We start from the raw sequence: 24,503 nt of genomic DNA on the forward strand, positions 1-24,503 counted from the left end.
AAGGGGAAATATCCCTTAGTATGGCTGCCATGGGGATCGTAGAAGAAAATGCCCCAACTCGCTGTGTTTGTTGGCCCCTTAAGTAAAGATGGCCAAACACCTAAAGATTTTTGGGAGCAAGTGACCATTAACCATTTGCTTTGAAATAATGAAAAACTGACAAACACGGTCATTCAGACCTTACCAGATTTTGTTCGAACCAGCCAGACCGCAAAGGTACTACAGTACATGTAAGAGTACTGTACACAATACTGTTGTTATGCTATGGTGCAGCATAAAATTCTGGAGCTTCATCTGTGATGCTTTCACTTCTGAGGAAACATTGCCTTGCTGGTAGATATTATTTTTATCTGACTTCTCTTTTTGTTGTACAAGTATCCTGTATCCAAATGCTTTGGGCTAGAAATATTTTTTATATTGGATCTTTGTGTGTTTGGAATATATGCATTCCATAATGATATCTTGGGGATATGAACCAATTGAACACAGAATATATTTTTATTTCATATAAACTTTAAACATAGAAACATAGACTTCTAGCCTGAAGGTCATTTCTAGAATTCTAGCATTTCAAGGTAAACTTCTAGCCTGAAGGTCATTTTATACAATATTTTTAATAATTTTGTGCGTAATACGAAATGTATGTACATTAAACTGTCATAAAGCCAAGGTCTCTGTCCCAGTTCTGAAAATAAAAAAAAACATATTTTGAATATAGGAGACTCAACGTGTGCTTTATTCAGTTAGATTTTCCAGGTGTGTTTTAAATGACAGTGTTTTTCAGATTCATAGATACCGAGCCGACAACAAAAATCTGATGTAGTTGCTGCTTGTGTGTTCAGACTCTAAAGGCCCCCATGGGCAATTTACCTGCAATTTGGGCTCTTTCCCTGTGATTGCAGCAATCCTACGCAGGAAAAGAGCCCAAATTGCAGGTGACAGAGGGTCCGATGCACATTGCGGTCCCATGCACATCACACCTGACCCTCCGAGTTGCCCCGGCTGGAGAAGCAATCTGCAGGATAGCTTCCAGCTCCGGGCAGGATTGTCTGGGATTGCATGCTCTGTATCACATGCAAAAGGACCGCATGCTGTATATCGCATGCAATATATATCACATGCAGTCCTTTTGTATGCTCAAGTGAGCACTCTTGAGCACAGTGTATGTGTGCCTTCACAAGCGGCTGATTTATCTTTATCTGTGTAGCCTGCATTCTCAAGTTGGACAGCAGCAGTACATTACGGGATGTAAATTTCATGCTTTTTTCAGATTGCTGGAGGTGCAGGATTCCAGCCAAACTTGGACCTTTTTTAAGCGGCAATCATTCAGAAAGCATGGTTTTGCCTTGTAAATGATTTACGCTTTAAAATAAAATGTCTGAGATCAGCAGGCATCCCACACCTACGGCAATCTCAGATGCTATTACATTTTTTTGATACAGTTAACTACCCATCATTTGTATACTGGAGGGAACTAGCTAATACAACTGATTTATATTTATAGGGGGGGGGGGGGGGGGGGGGCAATTACTGCACATTTGCTGTACATATAAAAAAGATTGTAACATATAAATATTTGCTAAAACGTAACACAAGGGGTTTTGTTTTAATAAAATGGGTGTAATATAAGAGTGCCTAACTAAGCTTATTTTTAGGTACATTTTTTATCTTGATTATACCCAACACAAAATGTAGTTGTCATATGGGACAAGCCAAGTGTTTCACCATTTTGTTAAACTTTTTGATAATCCTCAACTCCAAATTAAGCTTTTTTTTATATATAAAAACCTGAGAGTGTATTTAACCTGGCAACCTTTGTTGAAAACTCAAAAATACACAGCTGCAGTTTGTTTTTTTACAGCGTCATATATATGGTATCATATATGGTATTTTTTTGGTACTCTTTACCTAGAAGGGCGCCAGCGATTGAAATCGCGGTCGTCGGGGGTAAAAATCGCGGGCATCGCGGGTAAATCGGGATGACCGCGATCACCGCGATTTTCCCATAGGGAACAATGTTAAAACGGCAGATTGACCGCGATTTTACTGTTAAATGCCTCAATGGACCCGATTTGGGGCCAAATAGGCCAAATTAACCCTTAAATGTCCACCCAAATTTTTAACGCCACCCCACGATCCACGCCAACCCGAAGCGTGGCGAGCGCAGCGAGCCCGCGAGGGGCGGCGGTACGCGTCCTCCGACCTTTTCATGCCCTACTATCCACTAGGGCGTGGTGTGAGAATATAATAGTGTGGCGAGCGCAGCGAGGGGACGCGGATACCTTCACAGGTAGACGTGTCCCCTCGCGGGCTTCACAGGTGTCCGCCTCGCCACGGACACCTGTGAAGCCCGCGAGGGGACGCGCATAACTGTGAAGGTATCCGCGTCCCCTCGCGGGGCTCGCTGCGCTCGCCGCGCTTCGGGCTCGGTGGCTCGCTGCGCTCGCCACACTATTATATTCTCACACCACGCCCTAGTGGATAGTAGGGCATGAAAAGGTCGGAGGACGCGTACCGCCGCCCCTCGCGGGCTCGCTGCGCTCGCCACTCTTCGGGTTGGCGTGGATCGTGGGGTGGCGTTAAAAATTTGGGGGGACATTTAAGGGTTAATGGGCTCTGTGGCCCATTTAACATTGATTCCTATGGCCAAATCGGGTGGATTGAGCCATTTAACAGTAAAATCGGGTCCATCGCGCCTTTTAACATTGATTCCTATGGGAAATCGGGAGCATCGCGTCGCGGGCATCGCGGGTACATTTATGGCCGGACGCGACCGACACGATTTCCATGTTTAACATTGGTTTCAATGGGAAATCGCGGGCATCGCGTCGGTCGCGTCGCGGCCATACATAAATGTACCCGCGATGCCCGCGACGGGCGCCCTTCTAGGTAAAGAGTACCTTTTTTTTTACTAATGTTCATTTAATGGATCATAAGATTAGCCAGCTGTGTTTGGATCTTGATGTATGCACATTCTTGAATTTACTAAATCCGATTTAATCTAGTACACTGTAGACCTTTATCTGCCATCTCTGTTCCTATCTGTTTAGCCGGAAAGGACCTGCATTCGATATCTGCAGAAAGTAGACTTTCTCACCATTTACACTTGGTATACCCAAGTAACAAGTATACATACTGTACAGGCTTCTAGTCAGTCCCAGTTGTGAAGGATTTGCATATGGCAAAAGGACATTGCACCATATATATAATGTATAGTATATAATGGGCTGTATTCAATGCTCCCAATTCACTGTTTTTTTCAGCGAATCGGGCTGTTTTCACTCCTTGTAGTGAATATTTTTCACTGAAAATGCAATTCACCCTATTCAATGTTCACTGTTCGCCGAAAGCGAACAGTGGCATATATTCAATGCCGTGGGCGAGCAGTGACTGCGAGCAGGACTTTTTGCTCGCAGTCACCGCTCACCCTGTCAGTATTCAACTGACCCCCCCTCATTCGCAAATTCCCCCTCGCTCCGTTTTTTGAGCGAGGGGGAATTTGCGAATGTGCCTCCAAAAGCTGCGAGAGCCGAGGCTAATTACAGCGAGTTTGCTGCACTAGCCGCGGCTCTCGCAGTTTAGGGGAATCCTCGCAGTTTTGTGACTGCGAGGATTCCCCCGGAACGTTGCATAGTGCGAGCGGCCAGCGCGGGGGTTAAACTGCGAGAATCACTGGTTTTCTGTGATCCTCGCAGTTTAACCCCCTCGCCGGCCGCTCGCACCGGCATTGAATACTGGCCAGTGAATGCCGGCCAGTTCTCCGTTTCATGCTCGCTGCAAGTCGCTGGTGTATTTCAATGGGGTTTTCACTGGGATTCGCCGAGAGTGTATTCAATGCTAGGCTGGAGAACTGCTTTCAGCATGATTTTCGCCATGATTCACCGTTTTGCATTCTACATCTTTTTAAGGTGAACTGAAAAGTGATCTTTTAAAATAAAGGCTTTTTTTTTTATTTTATTTTATTTTTTTTGGTGTCAAAAAATCAGATTTTCTGTGAAGGGGCATGCTATTTTTTTTCTCACGTGCTAGGAGCACATTAATATATATTTAATTAGATATTCATATATTCACTTCCCGCTCATTACATATGCACGAGCGGGAGCAGTGCAGCAGCTTCCTACCCATGTCCCCTGCCAGCTCTCCTGTGTCCCCGGGAGCCCCCCCCCCCCCCCCCCCCACACACACACACACGTTCTGGGGCAGGGAGGGAGGATTCGATCTGCCTGCTTGCCGCCGTCACCCGGCTACCAGCGGCGTTTGCCACAGGGGTTAAAATTCGCCATCAGGGCCAGCGAGCCCCTGCGGCATTGAATAGGGTGACAGTGAGGGCTGGCAGAGAATGCTCCAGCCCTCCGGAACCCTGCGAATGTGCAGCAAATCCTAAACAGGATTAACTGCACATCACATAATTTATCATTGAATACTGCCCAATAATGTAGTGGTGACATGAGACCAGCACATCATTAACTATCCTCTTAGGAAGGGTCCCACCAAGTGCTGCATATCTACTGCCTTATTACTTCTGTTTGTTCTTTCCCTCAGTGATCTCCTATAGTTTTATCATTTTACTTTGTACTGTTTGTACAGGCAGATGGATATAAACAAAGCAGTAGTCTGTCATTACAGTATATTAATTTGCATTTTTTTTATATCAGTAGTTTGCATGTGTTTAATATAAACAGACAACAGTATATAAGGATTCTCTTATGTCATTTGCACGTGGAAAGTCACATAGCAATGCCATAATATGAAGCTAAAGCAAGTTACACAGAGGTGGTGGCGGGCGTTCTCTCTGACATCGAAATGAATACCCATGAGAGGACAGAATGATCATGTTCTTCATGGGAAAAACAAGGTCGCTAATGATATCTCTAGTTTTGATGTGCAGCAGTCATTGCTATTGACCATGGGAGCACCAATCACCTGTACACACTGATTGGATTTGGTTATGTATTACAAAACCTCAAATCTGCCAGATATAACTCCAGTGTGTACCCAGCTTTACAATTACTTTGTTGGATTAATTCAATAATTCCACATTTGAATTAAAGTTCAAGGCCGGACTTTCAGTTTAATAAAGATGTGCTCTCAGGTTTAAGCTTTCGATCTCCAATCTCCTATGTGCGGAAATTACTCCGTGACAGTTTCAGTTGTACGCTGTGTTTTTTTTCTGTTTATCACGACTGATCAAGGTTACACAGTGGTTCCACAAGTCAGACATGGTTTAGTTTTAGATCACAGCTAAAAGCTTGTTTCACGTCACAGCCTACATAGTGCCAGAAGTTTCATACACCAATAAACTATGATTTACAACCATTGTTGCATGATGATGTTTAGGTTTCAGATGCATGCTTTTTAAATAATCAATAATGCACCAAACTGTATGAAATGATAAAGAAGGCTGTAAACCCTCTACATAATCATTTTCAGTACAGTGATCACGTGTTCTGTGACCTAATACTACTACTTTCGAGATGAAATATAAGTTTACTTAACTAACCATATATAAGCTCTTTACTTTCTATACCCAGAGTGCCTAGTCTTTGAGACACATTTATAAACCCTGTACTTGCTGCCCTGGTGATTCACATGGAAAGAACGGAATGTTGTTTTACATTTATAGAACATGTGGAAACATTTATATGACTTATATGCAAACATGTAGCGCTACTAATAAATATTCACCGTTACATGTGGAATAGTCCAAAACCCCATTGAAGGGGACTCGCTAGCTTCAGATGTCTATTATAAGCCCATACCATGAATTTGTTCTATACAATATCAAATAATAGTCCGTTATTATTTAATATGATGGTATTAGGTTTCAAAATTCATAGTGTATGTGGTTCTTTTGTAACTGGCACAACAGTTTTAATGATTCTACAGGAGGACAGTATATTGCTAGCAGTCAGTGTAGAAGCAATGTGAAATATCTAAAGATCTGTTATATTTATATTTATATATATATATATATATATATATTTATATATATATATATATATATAGTTAGCATTATAATTAGGAACTTCTAGTCCCCTTATGACCTACTGCTCATGCTGCTCTTGTATGAGTAGTAGTACTAGTAGTAGTACAGGTTGAGTATCCCTTATCCAAAATGCTCAGGACCAGAAGAATTTTGGATAACGGATTATTCCGTATTTCAGAATATTCTTATATTTCAATGATGTATCTTGCATTTGTGTTGTATCAAACACATGAAATACACACAAATATATTTTATTTGTGCATAAAACAAGGTTTCAAAACCTGAAACAAACTTTGTGTACTCTCAGGTACTGAGTTTGAATGCCAAACAATCATTTTTTTGCACATATATTGTGCCGGTTACCAGGGCCGCCAAGAGAAATCATGGGCCCGGTACAACAACTTCCTGGGGCCCCCATGGACAGAGCTCCCCGCACACTCTGTGGACCCTTGTTACGCCACTGCTTCCAAGGTGGATACAGGGACAAAAATGTACACGGTAATGCCTATTACACATGTCACACACCCATTACATATTATACCACATGCCATAATGCTCATTACATGTTATGCCACACACCATAGTGGCCAGTACACATTATGCCATACACCGTAATACCTATTATATATTTTATCACATGCCATAATGCCCATTACTCCTTATTCCACACACTGTAATGCTCATTGCATATTATGCCACACACTGTAATGTCTATTACATATAATACCACACATATTATGCCACATACTGTAAGTTCTGCTTACCTAAACGCTTGTTGCTATGGGCTTCATGCTTGATATCAGGGGTTAACATGCTCGTTGCCATGGGTGTACATTCTCTGCCATGGGTTACATGCTTTGCCAGGGGTTAACACACTCGTTGTCATGGAGTTACAGTACATGCACTGTCAGTGGTTACATGCTGACTTATAGAGTTGGATCTCAGCCCCAGCAGCATGCAGAGAGGCAGCAGACCCAGAGCAACCAGCCACCCACCTTGGAACGCAGTGACCTGGACGTGGGTGGGGTACCATTGCTGGGATTGCTGGGCTGGAGACATGGCACTGGCACCTGCTGCTGCTGGTAGCGGCTGGGATGGGAATGTGGAGAGTGGGGCGGGCTAGAGTGGGTGGTACTCCTCTCTCTGACCCAGATCCTCCCAGCACCCAGGGACTCCCTACACTTAAGGTGGGCATACATCGAGACGATTTGGTCCAATTTCGGCCGATTGCGATCAATAGGCCCGTTAAATCGGACCAAATCGTTTCTCCATGACATGGCGTCGGGTCCGATGCACGGTCCCGCGCGTATCGGGCCCAGGGGTCGGACCGGCGGGACATAAGATCCGGCAATCGGTGGGGTGGGCACAGTGCTGGGGCAGGCGGCGGTGACCAGAATGATGATCAGTGTCCACTGCAGCGCCGTAGTGGGCGGGCAGCAGCCGCGGCAATTACAATTACAACTTTAAAATAGCATGTCAAATGACTGCCCGGCTAATGAGTGGCTGAGATAGAGCACTCTCAGCCAATCAGTGGCCTCCCTCTGCAGCCGCTGATTGGCTGAGAGTGCTCTATCTCAGCCAATCAAAAGCCGGAGAGTCATTTGACATGCTATTTTGAAGACGTAATAGCTGCCGCTGCTGCCCGCCCGCCCGCTGCGGCGCTGGACACAGTGAGTCCTCTGATTAGCGCTGCTGCCCCACTCCTTCCTCCCCAGCCGGCCACTCATTTGAGAGCTGCCGGTGCCCGCCCCCACTGCTCCTCACCGCCCTGCAGCTCCCTGTTACATTTTTTTTACATGTGATAAATCGCATGCGATTTATCACATGTAAAAAATGGCAACTCAAGTCCTAATAATCGTATGTGAGCCTCCCGGGGAGCTGCCGGGCGGCTCGGAGGAGAATTGGGTCCGACTTGTCTTTAGGACAAGTCGGCTCTATGTATGGGGGCCTTTAGTATCCTCCTGTCGCTGAGCCACGGTAAACTGCTGAGTCATGTGGCGGGCTCTAAGCAGGCCCTGGAGTTGGAGAGCGGAAGGACCTCTGTGATGCTGCTGTCCCCACACTGGCACATCCGCCCACATCCACACTCCCAATGCCGCTGCTGAAAAGCTGACTCCGGGCCTGGGTAAACTGTACCTGCCCCCCCCCCCCCTCTCGGCACCCCTGCCAGTTATATATCATATCCTCAGTACTGCTGTTACAGATGTTCCTAGTAGTGCTTTTAACTTTCTGGAATAATTTGGAAAATGGATATTTGGATAAGGGATACTCAACCTGTAGTGGGAATCTGTTTTGAAATACCATATTAAGGGGTGAATTCAATTACCCGAGATAATTTTACTGTGGGTTACTTAATCCCAGTGCTATCCTGTTAGCCTCAGCAGACTCCAGAAAAAAATTCTCAGATAAGTAGCCTGTCTGTGAATCTGGCAGTATTAACACATAGGTTTGTGAAATGATCATGGATTCTATGTGTTAACGCACAAAAAAACGATAATTTAATTGCTGCAAAAAAGCGCTGTAATTGATTAGCCCAAAGCTAAAAAGTGCAATAAAGCTAGAGGCTACCCCTGTTTTTGGAACCCATGAAATTATGGAGGCTAATTGAATTCTCCATCTCAGTGCCACCACTTTCACGTAATGATAGTTCACTGATTATATTATTAGGAATGCCACATCCCCTTATTCAGGTTTTGTGATTGTGAAACATTCAGTTGTACAGTAGATGCACAGGGAATAAATGGACATCAAAATCCAGAACAAATAAATGACTGCACTCACACAGGGGTATATTTACTAAGATGGGAGTTCTATTGAAGATGGGATGTTGCTGTCGGCAACCAATCAAATTCTACATAATTCTCACCTTTTAGAACATAACAGAATATGATTGGTTGCCCATAGCAACATCCCATCTTCAATAGGACTCCCATCTTAGTAAATTTAGTTAATTGTGTGTGATTAGCAATATATTAGTAGTGCCCAGTATCCACATAAAAGAAAAGTCTGGAGTCCTGATAGAGGAGTGCAGTCTTACAGCTTCATTTTATTTTGCAGTAGACTAGTACTATACTACTTACTTGTATCAGGCAGGTTGTATTTTTCTTTAATTATTTAAATTACAATTTTTAATAAAAAACAAAAACATTGTATTCTTCAATTGATATTTACAGAAAATAATACCCCATTTACACCAAGGAATAACCCAGGTTGGACCCAGGTCGGACCCAGGTCAGCGTTGGTGTAAAAGGGGTCAACCCAGGTCCAGTAACACTGGTCTCCTACCCAGGTCCTGACCAGGGATGAACACTGGTTGGACCTGGGTCGAGGGCGGTGTAAATAGTCCCAACCCAGGTTGGGACATCTGGGTAGTGCTGAAAGGATACCAGAAGTGCTGGACGCCTTTCCACAATGGCAAAAGACAGCAGCCAGGAAGGATACGGCAGTGCACACAGAAATTATAATTGGATAATTGGATGCAGTATCATTTATATTATATTTGGGGGAGGGGGGGGGGGGGGGGGGGGGCACATGGGAGATTCTGTCTGCTGCTGCAGGGGAATGGGCTGTGGAGAGCACATGGGTGATGCTGCACTTTTATACCGCTATGTATGCTTGAGCAATGAATAAAACTTTTTGAAAAATATTTTACTAAATAAACAAACCAACATTTTTCAAAGCTAGCTTGTCATGTCTTTTAATTTTTATTTTAAATCATTGAGGGAAAGTTGGATGGCAGTTTATCCTAAATGGACATTTTTAATGTCATCCATAGGGAAAAGCAGTGCTGACCCAGGTTCAGTGTAAACGGCACAGACCTGGGTCTGACCTGGGTCACAGTGCTGTGTAAATGGGGTATGAAGCTGGGTCCAACCCTGGAAACTCCCATGTTCAAAGACCAGGGTCCGACCAGGGATTTTGGTGTAAAAGGGGTATAAATGACCTTCTCTGGAAGAAATAGCGTTTTTGTTGCACAGTTGATACCTAGATTACTAAACACATAGTGAAAGGTAAACAAAGGATTCAAGAGAATGATAAAGAAATTATCTTCAGCAAAATCCATTACGGTCAATCAATAAACTGCAAATTAATGACTAAAATTAGACAAAAATGTTCAAGATCCACTGACTAAAACTTGACCTAAGACCAAATTTAAAAAAAATTGAAAAAAATGTGACATTTAATTTGGTAAAATTTTAGGAAAGTGACTAAAACGAAATTGAAAATCCCTCATGAAATTAACACGCTTGCAGCACATGAATATATATTGAATTTTTTATTTTTCCCACATGGCGTCCGCAAGGGGGCGGGGAGACGCTCAATAATATTCACTGCGCTTGGTCCCGCTCATTACATATGCATGGAGCGGGACCAACGCAGCACTCCCCGCACCTCCCTGCCTGCCTTGTCTCCTCTCCGGCCAGTATTCAGCTTCAGGGATCCCCTGCCCGCTGGTGGGTGGCATGCAACGAGGTCTGGCAGCACAGGCTCAGGTCGGGTATCGCTGGCGGTCAGGGGGTCCCTGCAGCATATGTGAGTTCAGCGGCGGGGTCCCTGCAGCGGATGGGAACTACTAGTTCCCATCCACCGTAGGAACCCCGCCGCTGATCTTGCATACACCGTAGGGACCCCCGTGTCCCCTTCAGCCCTCCTTCTCCCCCTGCTGCTGTGTGCAGCATCTGGTGCAGGCAGGGATGCTTCCATCTCCCTGCCTTCGCCCCCCCCCCCCCCCCCCCCTCCCCCGCTGCACATGGATTTTCATTGAATACCACCCTAAGTCATGGGTCAGGCCCATTTCTATAGACCTTACCTGAGAATGTTCTCTCTGTGGTAAGGCCCATAAAATACTTTGGGGCATAAGCTGAAGCAATGGGAAGCTGGCTCACCACTTGTTGATTTACAAATATTAACACACTGAATTATTTTAGTGTCCTGTACTATAATGTTTTTCAGGGGAAATGAAAGCTACAGAGTTGTGAAAGGCATTAATACTCTCTTATTTATCCTAGAATTCTCCACTGTATGAGCTGATTAAACAATCTCGGGATCATGAGGAATCAGTTGATCAACCAGAAACCTCAAGTACCATGCCACAGCCATCACATAACAACCCCACTGCCGCAGATCTGTAAGTACAAGAAGAATAAACATGACTATTTCTCCGATGGTGGGTTCTCAGACCCACAGCATGTAGGCACAACATCGGATGATGATTGAGCACCTGAGTAACCCAATGATTGTGCAGTATGGCCTTTGGAGCATTGTTTACTGCATACAGGATTGCAGTAGCAAGCTATGATGCACTACTCCCTTGTCACCTCTTACCTATGCTCCTTGACCTGTGGCGGCTCCAGAGGTGGGCCTGCAGTGCTTTCCAAAATACAAATAGAGAAACCGCACCAACTGCCCGGGAGTCCTGACCGGTGATGTGTGGCAGCGTTTGGGCTGTGCTCTGGAGCCACCACCGACCCTATTATTCACTTTGCCAATAAACCAACACTGGGATTTTTGTTGCAGTACATTCACAGCACATGCCCAGTGCCACCTACATGTATGCACAGTAACCAAAAAATGCTCCATTGCATATAAAATCTACATTGCATCCATCTGTGAATCAGTTCCATACTCCTCTAAATCAACATGTACAGTAAACTAATTATGCAGTATTATCAGTTACAAAATACTTTTGCCTCAAGAAGAGGAATTTAAAAAAGTATCCGCACGCACACTTTCATCACTGATCTTCTAGTAGCATTAACAAACATGCCGGTAATGGAGATTCAGCCTTTATGAGGCAGTTCAGTTGTCTTGTGGCCGCAGACAAGGCAATGTCAGGCCAGATGCTTAATATAATTGTGTTCAATGTACGTGATATCTACCAGTTTTCATCTATATAATAAGTTGAAGAGTCTGTGTGCGTGTGTGTGTGTGTGCGTGTCCGTCGTATTGCGGACACACCGTGGCACTCAGAGACACCAAATTCAGCAACAAGATACCTCTGGACCCGGTGGTGTGCACCTCGAAGCCGTTTTTGGGAAATTTCACATAGAAATTTAAAAAACACCAAGTTGTAATTTTCCTTCATTGATGTTCTGGGGAAAAGATCGATGATCTGGGAAACCGTTTGCGAAGAAACAACTCCACACCTGATTTCATTGCTGTCATTAAGTATGAATGACACATTCTAACATTATGGTGAAGGCTTTAAACAATTAGGAAATAATTGAGGATATACATAGACCACACAACACACACACACATACACATTGTACACGCACACACACACATAAGTACACCACATACCCACACATAGCACACAACACACACATTTATACGTAGAGCACCTCACACACTTACACATTGGACAGATACACAACACACCACATGCAGTACAATACAAATCCATACACACTACAACACACACCCAAAAACTGTACAACAAACACACAGAACACACACACTTAAACATTGCCAGGATACGCAAAGCACACTACACACACATATATACGTAGCACACATCACAAACTTACACATTCGACAGATACACACAACACTCACAGTACAACACACACCCAAAAACAGTACAATACACAAAACACACACTTAAACATTGCACAGATACACACAGCACATTACACACACACAGATTTATACATAGCACACCTTACGCACTTACACATAGGGCAGATACACACAACACACACACATAACATACCTCTAACAGCACAACACACACCCACATTCACCACACACACCCAAAAAACAGTACGACACACACAAAACACACACTAAAACATTGCACAGATACACAAAGACACAACACACACATACTGTATATACGTAGCACACCTCACACACTTACGCATTGGACAGATACATACAATACAACACACACAACCACATACACTACAACACACACACAAAAACAGTACAACACACACAAACACACAGAACACATAAAAAATAATTTTCAGTTTATTTAACCGTCTGTACCGGCAAATAAAAACTGTACCTAATGTACCGTTTCTACTTTGTTCCCCATATCCGTCTCTCCAGTCCTCCAGCCTGTCACTGCGCTCCCCGGCCAGTTGCACTGAGAAATCTTTGTCCTGGCCAATGCACCCATTGATCAATACAAAGTGGGTACACTGCACTCACCCTGTTAGTCAGTTGGATATCAGGCACTGCTCTGCCTTAAGGGTTTCCCAGACTCTTTTGGTTCATAGATAATGTTTGGTCGATGGGCATGAGCGCTGCATGCATTTGTTTGAATGTTATGAGTGTAAGAAGTTGAAGAATAAGACTGAGATGAAGATTTGTCACGTTATAGTGTACAATTTACTCAATAAATCGTGAAAAAATTATGTGTACATAGAAGTACAGTACAATCAAGAAATGAAAGTAGGATTAAAAAATAAATTCTGATTCAAACTGATAATTGTTTGGATGGCGGTGGGTTGCGAAACAAATCTATAGGTGGAGGGGGGTATGGATATTTGGGCATAATTGGTGTTTGGTACACCTACAGGGGGTCCCCAGTTGATGAGAAATTCTCACTACAGTGTCACCGTAGGGGGATTTCCAATTGGGGTTCAGGTGGTCTTTTAGGGACCCCTTTACAATCCCGTTGGTCTCTTCTCCTGGAGCCTACGGTCTCCCTCAGTGATTGACTATCATTAAGGGAGACTGTAAGCTCAAGGAGAAGAGACCTAGAGGATTGTAAAGGGTCCCTAAAAGACCACCTGGACCCCAATTGGGAATCCCCCTATGGTGACACTGTGACCGTGACACTGTAGTGAAAATCCCATCAATTGAGGGCCCCCTGTAGGTGTAACAAACACCAATTATGCCCACAATATCCATACCCCCCCTATAGATTTGTTTCACAACCCACCCCATCCAAACAATTATCAGTTTGAATCAGAACTTATTTTTTAATCCTACTTTCATTTCTTGATTGTACTTCTATGTACACTTACATTTTTTTCACGATTTATTGAGTAAATTGTACACTTTGTAACATGGCAATTCTTTTTCTCAGTCTTATTCTTCAACTTCTTAAACTCCAAACCTTATCAATGCATCCATTGATGATTGTGATGGCTGGATCAGTGGATTGGCCCGGCGGGTGTAGGGAAGAATTTGGCCCATTGCACCCATTTCCAGTGGTGCATTACAGTGGTGTGGATAGTGTGCGTCGCGTCATGACATCATGTGGCCAGGCCCCCAGACCTGCTCCCACACTCAGGGGCTGCCCCACTGTTTGGTAGAGATGCCCGGTGCATGTGCTTTACAGATCCCCAGACCTCAGAGACTGCTGCAGGCAGGTTCGGTGAGGGGAGTGGCAGTGGCAGGGAGCAGTGAATTTTTAATTAATTATGGCGCAGTAAGTAACGCCCACCCCGGACCCCACGCACTCAGCGCCTGTAATTACACACCCTAGAAACTGTACCATTGAAAGTATAGAAATTGAGGTGTGGACATGTCCCTTTCTGATTTGGTACCGATTTCTGACCCTCAGATGTTGGAGGATATGTCATACAGTAGGTGCTAAATCTCAGGAGTGGATGTGGAATTGATCAACACATACAACTTATCAACTCAGGAGCGTTGTGTTTCAAACAACAACACCACACCTGACTTCATTGCCATCATTGAGTATCAATGCAAACACATTCTAACATTATGGTGGAATCTATAACAAATTACAATCTTAGGTCTTTGTCACAGCATACTGTAAGATGAAATTTTCCAGCAATTTTGGAAATAAAGAAACCCCAAGGTTTTCCCGGGCAACGCCGGGCGGGTCAGCTAGTAAAAAATAAGTATAATTTAAACTAAATTTTGTTGTTCTAATTACAGGATCTCTACAAATAAGTCTGTTTGTTAAATAGGCTTCGTCTACACATCAAAATGAAAAGCTGCTAATAATATTTCCAGTTGCACTTCTGAATCAGAAGCATGTAATGTTTACTGCAGTTACTGGGAGCCAAGCATATAGTCTAGTTATGGTGTGTACACCCGGTACAATTTGACATTCGATTTTGACAATATAGTCAAAATCGAATCGGGATCGCATAGACATGGAATGGAGATCAAACATGTTTTTAAGCTTTCTATCCCTATTCGATGCCGATGCGCTCCCGTTCAGCTGAAATAGAAAAGCCAAATAAACAGGGCAGCAATGACTATATAATTCAGATTGAATGTAGATAGTATGACTTGTATGGAAATAGCACGAGTTATCATAGATTGCATAGCAATCGATTCTTAAGTCGAATAGCAAAGGGATCTCACGGTACATACCATTACTCAATATGTCATCTTGCCCCACTGATAGACTCAAATGGGTTTATTTACCAAGATGGGTGTTCTATTTCATTGGGGATGTTGTTATGGGTAACCAATGAGAATCTACTTATTTATTTATTTTGCACCTTCTAGAGCAGCGGTGGCCAACCCGCGGCTCTCGAGCCGCATGCGGCTCTCCCCCTTCTAAAGTGCGGCTCCTGCTCGCACTGCTGCCCGACGCGGCGCCCACCGTCCGTCCCCCATCACCTGCTGCCGGTTCCCGAATACCTTCTGAGGGTAGGAGAGCGCGTATCGCGCATCTCTCCTATCTCTCACTGTGCATCCTTGTGACTTGGCCGCCCGCCAATCAGGAGCCGGCCCGCGAGATTTGATTGGTGGACGGCCCAGTCACAGGGAAGTGAGAGGGGAAGGAGACGCGCGGTGTGCTCTCCTCCCCTCGGCGACATGACAGGACTGCAGGGGGACGCCAGACTGTCCTCTCCCCGCCCGGCGGCAGCAGCAACAACGGTGAGTGCTGCTGCTGGGAAATTATCACTAGGGGCATAACTAGCACTGTGGGGGGGCATATGTGGCATTGTGGTAACATATCTGGCACTGGGCACATAACTAGCACTGTGGGGGCATATGTGTGGCATTGTGGGGACATACCTGGCACTGGGCGCATAACTAGCACTGTGGGGGCATGTGTGTGGTATTGTGGGGGCATATCTGGCACTGGGCGCATAACTAGCACTGTGGGGGCATATGTGTGGCATTGTGGGGGTATATCTGGCACTAGGGACATAACTAGCACTGTGGGGGCATGTGTGGCATTGTGGTAACATATCTGGCACTTGGCACATAACTAGCACTGTGGGAGCATGTGTGTGGCATTGTGGTAACATATCTGGCACTTGGCACATAACTAGCACTGTGGGGGCATATGTGTGGCATTGTGGTAACATATCTGGCACTTGGCACATAACTAGCACTGTGGGGGCATATGTGTGGCATTGTGGTAACATATCTGGCACTTGGCACATAACTAGCACTGTGGGGGCATGTGTGGCACTGTGGGGGCATATATGTGTGGCACTGTGGGGGCATACCTGGCACCGTGGGGCATATGTGTGGCACTGTGGGGGCATATCTGGCACTGTGGGGCATATATGTGTAGCACTGGGGGCATACCTAGCACTGTGAGGGGCATATCTCGCACTGGGGGCATAACGTTTTGTCATGTAGCCACTCCCCCATGTGTCATATGGCCATGCCCCTGACCACACCCCTTTTTGCCATGATGTCGGCTCTTTGGCTTGATTGCCAATATTTTTCGGCTCTTTACCTCGGACCGGTTGGCCACCCCTGTTCTAGAGGATAATAGAATCTGATTGGTTGCCCATAGCAACATCCCACCTGAAATAGAACTTCCATCTTCGTAAATAAACCCCATAGACTTCAGTAGGGACTTTAAAGATTTGCTATGTTTTTTTTTTCTTTTCAGTTATCTCTCACCTTCAAGAAGCTCCCACCAGAATACTACGCTTATTGTGCACAACCCACCTCCTACAAATGGGCATGGGCCCCTGCCTTCCCAGCCTAGGCAGAGATCTAAATCACTCTCCCTGTTTTACAAAAAAGGTACAGACATTGATGGAACAGTGAAATGACACTTGTAGCCTAATGTACTCAGCATTTGGAGAGCAATTACGGTATATATTCAGTTTGTGTCGGATCTGACACTACCTATTGAAATCTGCAGCCAAATCCGAATGTCTGATTTGGCCGTTGTTTGCTGCTCACCTGGCCGACACCGCGACTGGACGATCGACTGCATGAGGTGGCCGGGAGCTGGGTGAACTGCTCTCACCCGGTCCGGCGGTGGGACAGGTGAGTGCGGCTGAAGGACAGCGTCTGGTGAGCTGCTTCTGCTCACCTGGCGCCATCTTCCCTGCCTCAATCTGACATCTTTTCAAGTCGGATTGAGATTGTCGTAAACCAGGCCAAAACCTGTCCGATTTGGGCGCATTTTCATCAAAAGCATGTTGATCGGGGGCTATTCCGCCAATCCACCTGGTTTCGGACAGGTGAGAGCATTCCGACCTGTCGGGGGAAAAAAGCAGCCAGCATTGAATAGGTCAGACCTAAATCAGTCTGACAAGTCAGCAGTTTCGACTGTAATTGAAAACCTGTTACATTGGGGTATATTCAAACAGTCTTATTGCCATGTTAGACTGTTTGAAAACTGACAAGAGCTTATCACTTTTCAAAGTGTATTACATCTGACCTTTGTAACAAATGTACATATTACATTTCCATGTCTTTACTATTGTTGCATACACCAATGTTAATGACACCTGCTAAGCTTAATGATATAAGCTGTATATGAAGACTTGGTAAAGTGCTCTGTTAGTTTCTTGCTACTGGGGTATTACCAGTAGTGCCAGTGCCGTTATTTTAAAACATCCAAAGAAATGGCTATCAATATAATGTGGTAAAAAGGGGACCCCAAAAAAAGATTCATCACCGTAGATTTTATGATAAAGACCAAATCATTTCATGCTAAGGCAAGTTAACTGTTAGTTACCAGTGTCTGATTTTGGCAATGTTCTATGTCACCTAGTGTACTGCTTGGCGTATCTACGACTGAGCAGTCTGTGTTCCAGCCTGTTATCTGACCACTCTGACCTGGAGCAAGTCATCTGGACGCTTTTCCAACATACTCTTCAGCATGAATATGAACTGATGAAGGACAGGCACTTAGACCAGGTAATGATCTCGGATGTCTTAGTACTAAAGGCCCCCATACATTAGGCCGACTTGTCCTCAGGACAAGTCGGACCCAATTCTCCTGTGAGCCGCCCTGGAGCTTGCGATTTATCACATGTCGGGGAGCAGGGGGCGGGCGGTGAGGTGCAGGGGGGGGGCGCGGTGGTGATCCTCATCAGGGGGAGCAGTGGGGCGGGCAGTGGGTCTCTGAGCGCTTAGCTGGCGGCGCCGGCGAGTGCTGACCTGGCCGGGGCGGTGTGATGATCACAGTCTCTCATTCAGCAGCGCTGCGGGACGGGACGCGCAGTGGCGGGTATTAGATTTTTTAAAAACCTGTCAAATGACTGGCCGTTCTCTAATTGGCTGAGCTCTCAGCCAATCACAGAACGGCCAGTCATTTGACAGGTATTTAAAAAATCTAATACCCACCATTGCGCGTCCCACTCCCGTCCCGCAGCGCTGCTGAATGAGAGACTGTGATCATCACACCGCCTGGCCAGGTCAGCACTCGCTGGCGCCGCTCAGAGACCCGCTGCCCTTCCCACTGCTCCGGCGGTTGTCTGCATGCATATGCCTGTCATTTGGGCAGGCATATGCATACAGGGAGGTCGGACGTGATCTTATGTGCTGACCGTCCGACCTCCGGTCCGATGCGCATCGGATCAGATAATCACACACCTGCGATTTTGGGCCGATTTCACCCGGTTATCAGCCCAAAGTGCCGAAATCGGATGAAATCGTCCCAAAATCGCAGTGTATGGGGGCCTAAACAGTCACAAAACTTTTTCACCTCCTGTATGATATAATAAACTGGTGAAATTAAGAAATGTAATAATTTTAATAGGTTTACATTTATTTGAACCATAATTTGACTACGAAATTGTTTATTAAATTTTAAATACAAACAGATAAAACTGAATATCTTTCTATTTTGTTAAGTAGTTCTAAAAAGCATTTGAAATGATGGCTCTGTACATCTCAACTTTCCCATGTCACAAACAAACACAAACAAACACACAGAACAAAGACCGTAAATAATACGCAGGTGTTTGGCGAGATCAGATAAGTTCAGTCTGTTACACGTAAGTCTGTTGTAGATGTACTGATTTCTCCCACAGTGAGTCTAGTAATGAGTCTTTTACAAGTGGAAGTGGTTGTCGTTGCTATCACACTAGAACTGGGTTAAAGTTCACAGCACCATGGCTATATAGCTTCTGCAAAATTACTAAGGAAATAGATTACTCTATTTAAATTAAATATGCTACCAGTTCTACCCCCCCCCCCCCAAAAAAAAAGGCATTCGTACACAGCACTCACCATTCATAATAGATATGAGGTGCAATATGTATGTGACCACATTTTTAAATCCAATGACGGAGGCGCTGCCCTTACCTTAATTAACTCCTTAAATTCTCTAATGTGCAACTGACATTTTCATATTTCTGAATGATAGCGTAGGGCAGAAATTTCCTTACCAAGAGCAATATGACCTAAACCCCATTATTTATTAAGGGGAGGGTAGAGCAGCTGTGATTTGCATTTAAACAGCGTAGTCACATAGCATTTGCACCCCAGATCTAGTCATGGTGAGTGCAGTGTAGTTTGCATCCCGCATTAGGGGTACATTTACTTAAGCTTCTAAGTATGAAAAGAGATGATGTTGCCTATATCAATCAATCAATCAATCAATCAGATTCTGTTTATCATTTTCTAGTATGCAATAGAGAAATTATAGAATCAAATTGGTTGCTATGGGGAGAACGTTTTTTACTGGAGGGGAGCCGTGCGATCGTATGAGGTGCCCGCCATCGTAAATGAGCAGTATTACAGATGGATTACCTGTCCGCATGTAATACTGTTAATTGCCCGATCCAAAATGGCCACCTCCATAGAGGAGAAAGCTGGAGGTCCTATTGGACGTCTGACTGCTGGAGCCATGGGGAAGATGCATTTGATAGCAAACTCCTGGCAATGAGAAAGAAATTCCTAGCAATGAGCTGATAAGTTAAAACTATGTAGCAGCCTTATTTTTTGGGGGGCATAAATTGTAAGGGGCATTACGCTGTGTGACATATACTGTAAAGGGGCATTACAGTGTTTGGCATAATGTGTAAGGTGCATTACTCTAAAGAGAAAATTGACAAATAATGTAAGGGGCATGAATATGAACTTTTACCTGTGGTGGCCAATGTCTGGGCACGTAGGGGTGTAAGGTATTTTTCTGCAAGGCCATACTCCCTTTCTGGAGCGCATAAAGGAGGTTATTATGGTTGTCAGGCAGCGCTGCGTGTCTTTTTTTAGCCCACCCGCCATTCAGACAGACCCTCGCTACCACTTCAGCTGCGAATTGATGTTTTGCATAAACATCCCTTCGCAGCCTATGGGGTGACACCCACATCATTCGATGGTCGCCGACCATCGAATGAGATTTGCATGTGCGCACCACATAAGACATTCTCAGGTGTCTTAGGCTTGCATGTGTCCTGTGCGAGGACAGTGCAGGCAGCTGTCATCCGGGGATGTCAGCTGCCCACCCCAGGCACCTGCGTCACTTGGGCATTAACATGAGAATGCCCAGCATTTCATGGAAACGTCTATGAAATGCTGAGCATTCCCATGGACACATCCCCCTGGCCCGCCGCCCGCACTGTTATGTGCAATCGAGCAGTGAACAGTTTGCTCGCCGTGGCCGCTTGCACACATCGCATGCACATGTGCAGAAATACACATGCGCAGTTAGGAAACATTGCGCTTCCATGCGAATTGGCATTGGAGTGCATGAAACATAGAAACATAGAATTTGACGGCAGATAAGAACCACTTGGCCCATCTAGTCTGCCCCTTTTTTAAACATGTTACCTCAAACCATATTTGATCCTTATTTTTTTGTAAGGATATCAATATGCCTATCCCAAGCATGTTTAAATTGTACTACTGTATTTGCCTCTACCACCTCTGATGGGAGGCTATTCCACTTATCTACTACCCTTTCTGTGAAGTAATTCTTCCTCACATTTCCCCTGAGTCTTCCTCCCTCTAGTTTCAGTGCATGTTCTCGTGTTCTGTTGCTCCTCTTCCTGTGAAGAATGTCTCCCACCTGTACCTTGTTAAAACCCTTGATATATTTGAAAGTTTCTATCATGTCCCCCCTTTCCCTTCTCTGCTCCAAAGTATACATATTAAGATCTTTCCTGGTACGTTTTGTGATGTAGGCCATGCACCATTTTAGTTGCCCTTCTTTGTACAGTCTCTAATGTATTCAAATCCTTCTGGAGATATGGCCTCCAGAACTCATGGACCTGAATAAGGTCCAAAGTGTGTGTGTGTGTGTGTGTGTGTGTGTGTGTGTGTGTGTGTGTGTGTGTGTGTGTGCGCGCATTGGGGGAAGATAGCAAATTTTTAACGGTTCACACCGAGAGCCGAATAGTCTAGAAACAGCATTTGTAGAACTTTAGTAAACGTACCCGTCTGCATTATTCCCAAATTGTAAACGTGAAGATAATCACTGGGTGCGACACATTGGGCCTTATTCTGATCTGAGCTCAGTACAAATTTGTTCTTAAAATGGGCAAAACCATGTGCACAACAGGCGGGGCAGGTGTAACATGTATAGAGAGAGTTAGGTTTGTGTGAGTTATTTTGTTTCTGTGCAGGGTAAATACTGGCTGCATTATTTTTACACTGCAATTTAGATTTCAGTTTCAGCACACCCCACCCAAATTTAACTCTCTTTGCACAGGTTACATCTGCTCCACCTGCAGTGCACATGGTTTTGCCCATTTTAAGAACAAATTTGTTCTGAGCTCAGATCAGAATAAGGCCCATTGACAGAGAGTAACAGCACTGCACAGAAAGGAAAGAGGAAACTGGTGATTCTGAGTTTCCCAGGCCAGCACAACCAATGAAAACAACACAATAAAACTCCTTTGTCTCAGACTTTTTACTAGAACTATTAACACTCTTATTTATGTTAACTGCTACCATTCTAGCACACCTTGTTTGCTTTCACTGTATATTATGTATTACAATAATATTAGATCCTTTATAGCTTAGAATAATGAATTAAGCCAGATTCTAGTGAGACATATCTAACGAAACTGGAACAAGAAGTCTTGCAGAAATAATTGTCAGGTTCACACAGTGTAAAGATTATGCAGTCTGTACACAGACACATTTTTATTTTATGTTTTAGTAATACCACTTTTCCACCAAAGTCCTGAGTCAGACCCAGGACTTTACCGCTTTTCCACTGCATGCCAACCCTGGACATTTCTGGGTCAGCCCTGTTTACACTGACACAGGTGCAGTGTGTTCTAGTCTGCGGTTGGAGAGGTCATCTCCAAGTGTCAGGAAAACTGTCCACTAATGGAAGGTGCCCATGTAACGCTGTGGAGAAGCCCAGCACTGTGAGGCTGGCACAGTGTCCCCTAATATGCTGTAAATGGGTCCTGGGTCGGATGACCTGGCTACTTGTTTTGACGGCCCCTTAACCTGCATCCTACACATTTCCTACCCTGCTCGCTACCCGGGTTGGAAATCCAGGTTTTTCAAGGCAGTGGAAAAGAGGTGAAAGTGATATTGAGTAATACTGTGCTAGAAATAACCAAATAAGCTTACTTTTCTAAGTAAAATAACAATTCAGAAAAAGTTTCACTCATGAATAATTCAATAAATGTAAAATACCACAATTCATGTCATTTATATATAGCCTTGGTAGGGAGATAGTAACTATAGGGTTAGGTGATTGCAGGGAAAGTATGTGTATGCAGGGAAAAGTATTAGGGAATAAGGTAAGTATATGTAGAGCGTAATGATTGTTGGGAAGGTAAGTGTACGTAACAAATAGCAGTTAGGGTGGGTGGCTGTGCAGTTATGACCTTAGATTGGGTATTGCTGAAATATAGCAGATTACTGCATTCAGGGGATCTAAGGTGCCCTCAAAATGGAATATTATTGTAATTCTTTAATGTAATGTGATTACTGATGGAGCTGTACAGAGAACCAGTACATTAGTGCTAGACACATACATGTAGTCCGATAAGCCACTCTCCAGCACTTCTGGTAGGCTGTGAGAATGGTAAGGTACTTCACAATAATTTCAGGATCACCCATTTCACTGGTGTTTATTCAGGCTGTGTTTTTTATTTGTTTTTAAATGCACTGTTAATGTCCACCATTCTTTTCTAGATCATGATGTGTTCTATGTATGGCATTTGTAAAGCTAAGAGCATTGATTTAAGATTCAAGACTATAGTAACAGCATATAAGCAACTCCCAAACACCAACCAAGAGGTAAGTTGTTTCAATAGCAGACAGCACAGGGGTTACTGTATAAAGGGTAGAAGTGGTAACTATTTGGGAGTTGTTATGTGCGCTGATACACTTCTCCCCAGTGTTCCCCCTGTTGTTATAAGCACTGCTATCTGTAAGATAGTATGCTGATAAGCTGGAGTAATGTTATACCCCTTTTACACCAAAAACCCTGGTCGGACCCTGGTCTTTGAATGCTGGAGTATCCAGGGTCTGACCCTGCTTTATACCCCATTTACACAGCACTTTGACCTGGGTCGGACCTGGGTCTGCACCATTTACACTGAACCTGGGTCAGCCCTGCCTTAAATAATATTTTATATATATATTTATAGAAAAATATATATATATATATATATAGAAATATATAATATATAGAAATATAATATATATATATATATTATATATATATATATATATATATATATATATATATATATCAGGGCTGACCCAGGTTAAGGGTTTTTTTTTTTTTTTTTTTTTTAAGGTGCCGGAGGGTACCTGTCCTGCCTGCTGTGCTTGGTGTACCTGGGGGTACCGGGGTGCTGGGGGGTGCAAGGGGTGCTGAAGGTACCTGTCCTGTCTGCGGTCGGATCTCAGCGGAGAAGATGATGTGCGCCGTTGCTGTACCACCCCCCCCCCCCCCTCCCCGGCAGACGGTCCCTGCGGCGTGCGGCGTATGGAGTGTCAGTGGCGGGGGTCCCTCTGGCGCATGGGAACTAGTACTAGTTCCTATGCGCTGGAGGGACCGCCGATACTGACACTCCATACGCCGCAGGGACCGGCTGCCGGATGCGGGGGGGGGGGGGGGGGTGATACAGCAGCGGCGCACATCATCTTCTCCGCTGAGATCCGACCGCAGGCAGGACAGGTACCCCCAGCACCCCTAGCACCCCCGTACCCCCAGCACAGCAGGCTGACAGGTACCCCCCTCTCCTCAGCAGCCGCAGGGACCCCCCTCCTCCCGCAGCAGCTGGGAACATCTTCCCCAGCGCTGCACGCTGTGGACCCGCTGCGGGTGCCTGCACCCGCAGCGGGACCATTTACACCGACATTTACACGGGTCCTATCCGTGTTCTACCCAGGTCAGGACCTGGGTAGAGGACCCGTGTAAATGGAAACGGATACCCCCCATTTACACCGCCGC

General features: G+C 44.7%; 1 protein-coding gene across 2 annotated transcripts in view; it reads left to right on the forward strand.

The window, feature by feature from the left end:
* RB1 (RB transcriptional corepressor 1) overlaps positions 1-24,503 on the forward strand; it is a 190,407-nt gene that overhangs the window by 141,247 nt on the left and 24,657 nt on the right. For both annotated transcript variants that reach the window (XM_083169010.1, XM_083169009.1), the window contains 4 exons: positions 10,996-11,114; positions 16,782-16,918; positions 17,901-18,046; positions 23,234-23,338. In XM_083169010.1, coding sequence (XP_083025136.1) covers positions 10,996-11,114; positions 16,782-16,918; positions 17,901-18,046; positions 23,234-23,338 — 507 coding nt within the window. The remainder of the gene's footprint in view (positions 1-10,995; positions 11,115-16,781; positions 16,919-17,900; positions 18,047-23,233; positions 23,339-24,503) is intronic.

This window comes from Crinia signifera, chromosome 2 (assembly GCF_055691185.1).
Source record: "Crinia signifera chromosome 2, ASM5569118v1, whole genome shotgun sequence".
NCBI lineage: Eukaryota > Metazoa > Chordata > Amphibia > Anura > Myobatrachidae > Crinia > Crinia signifera.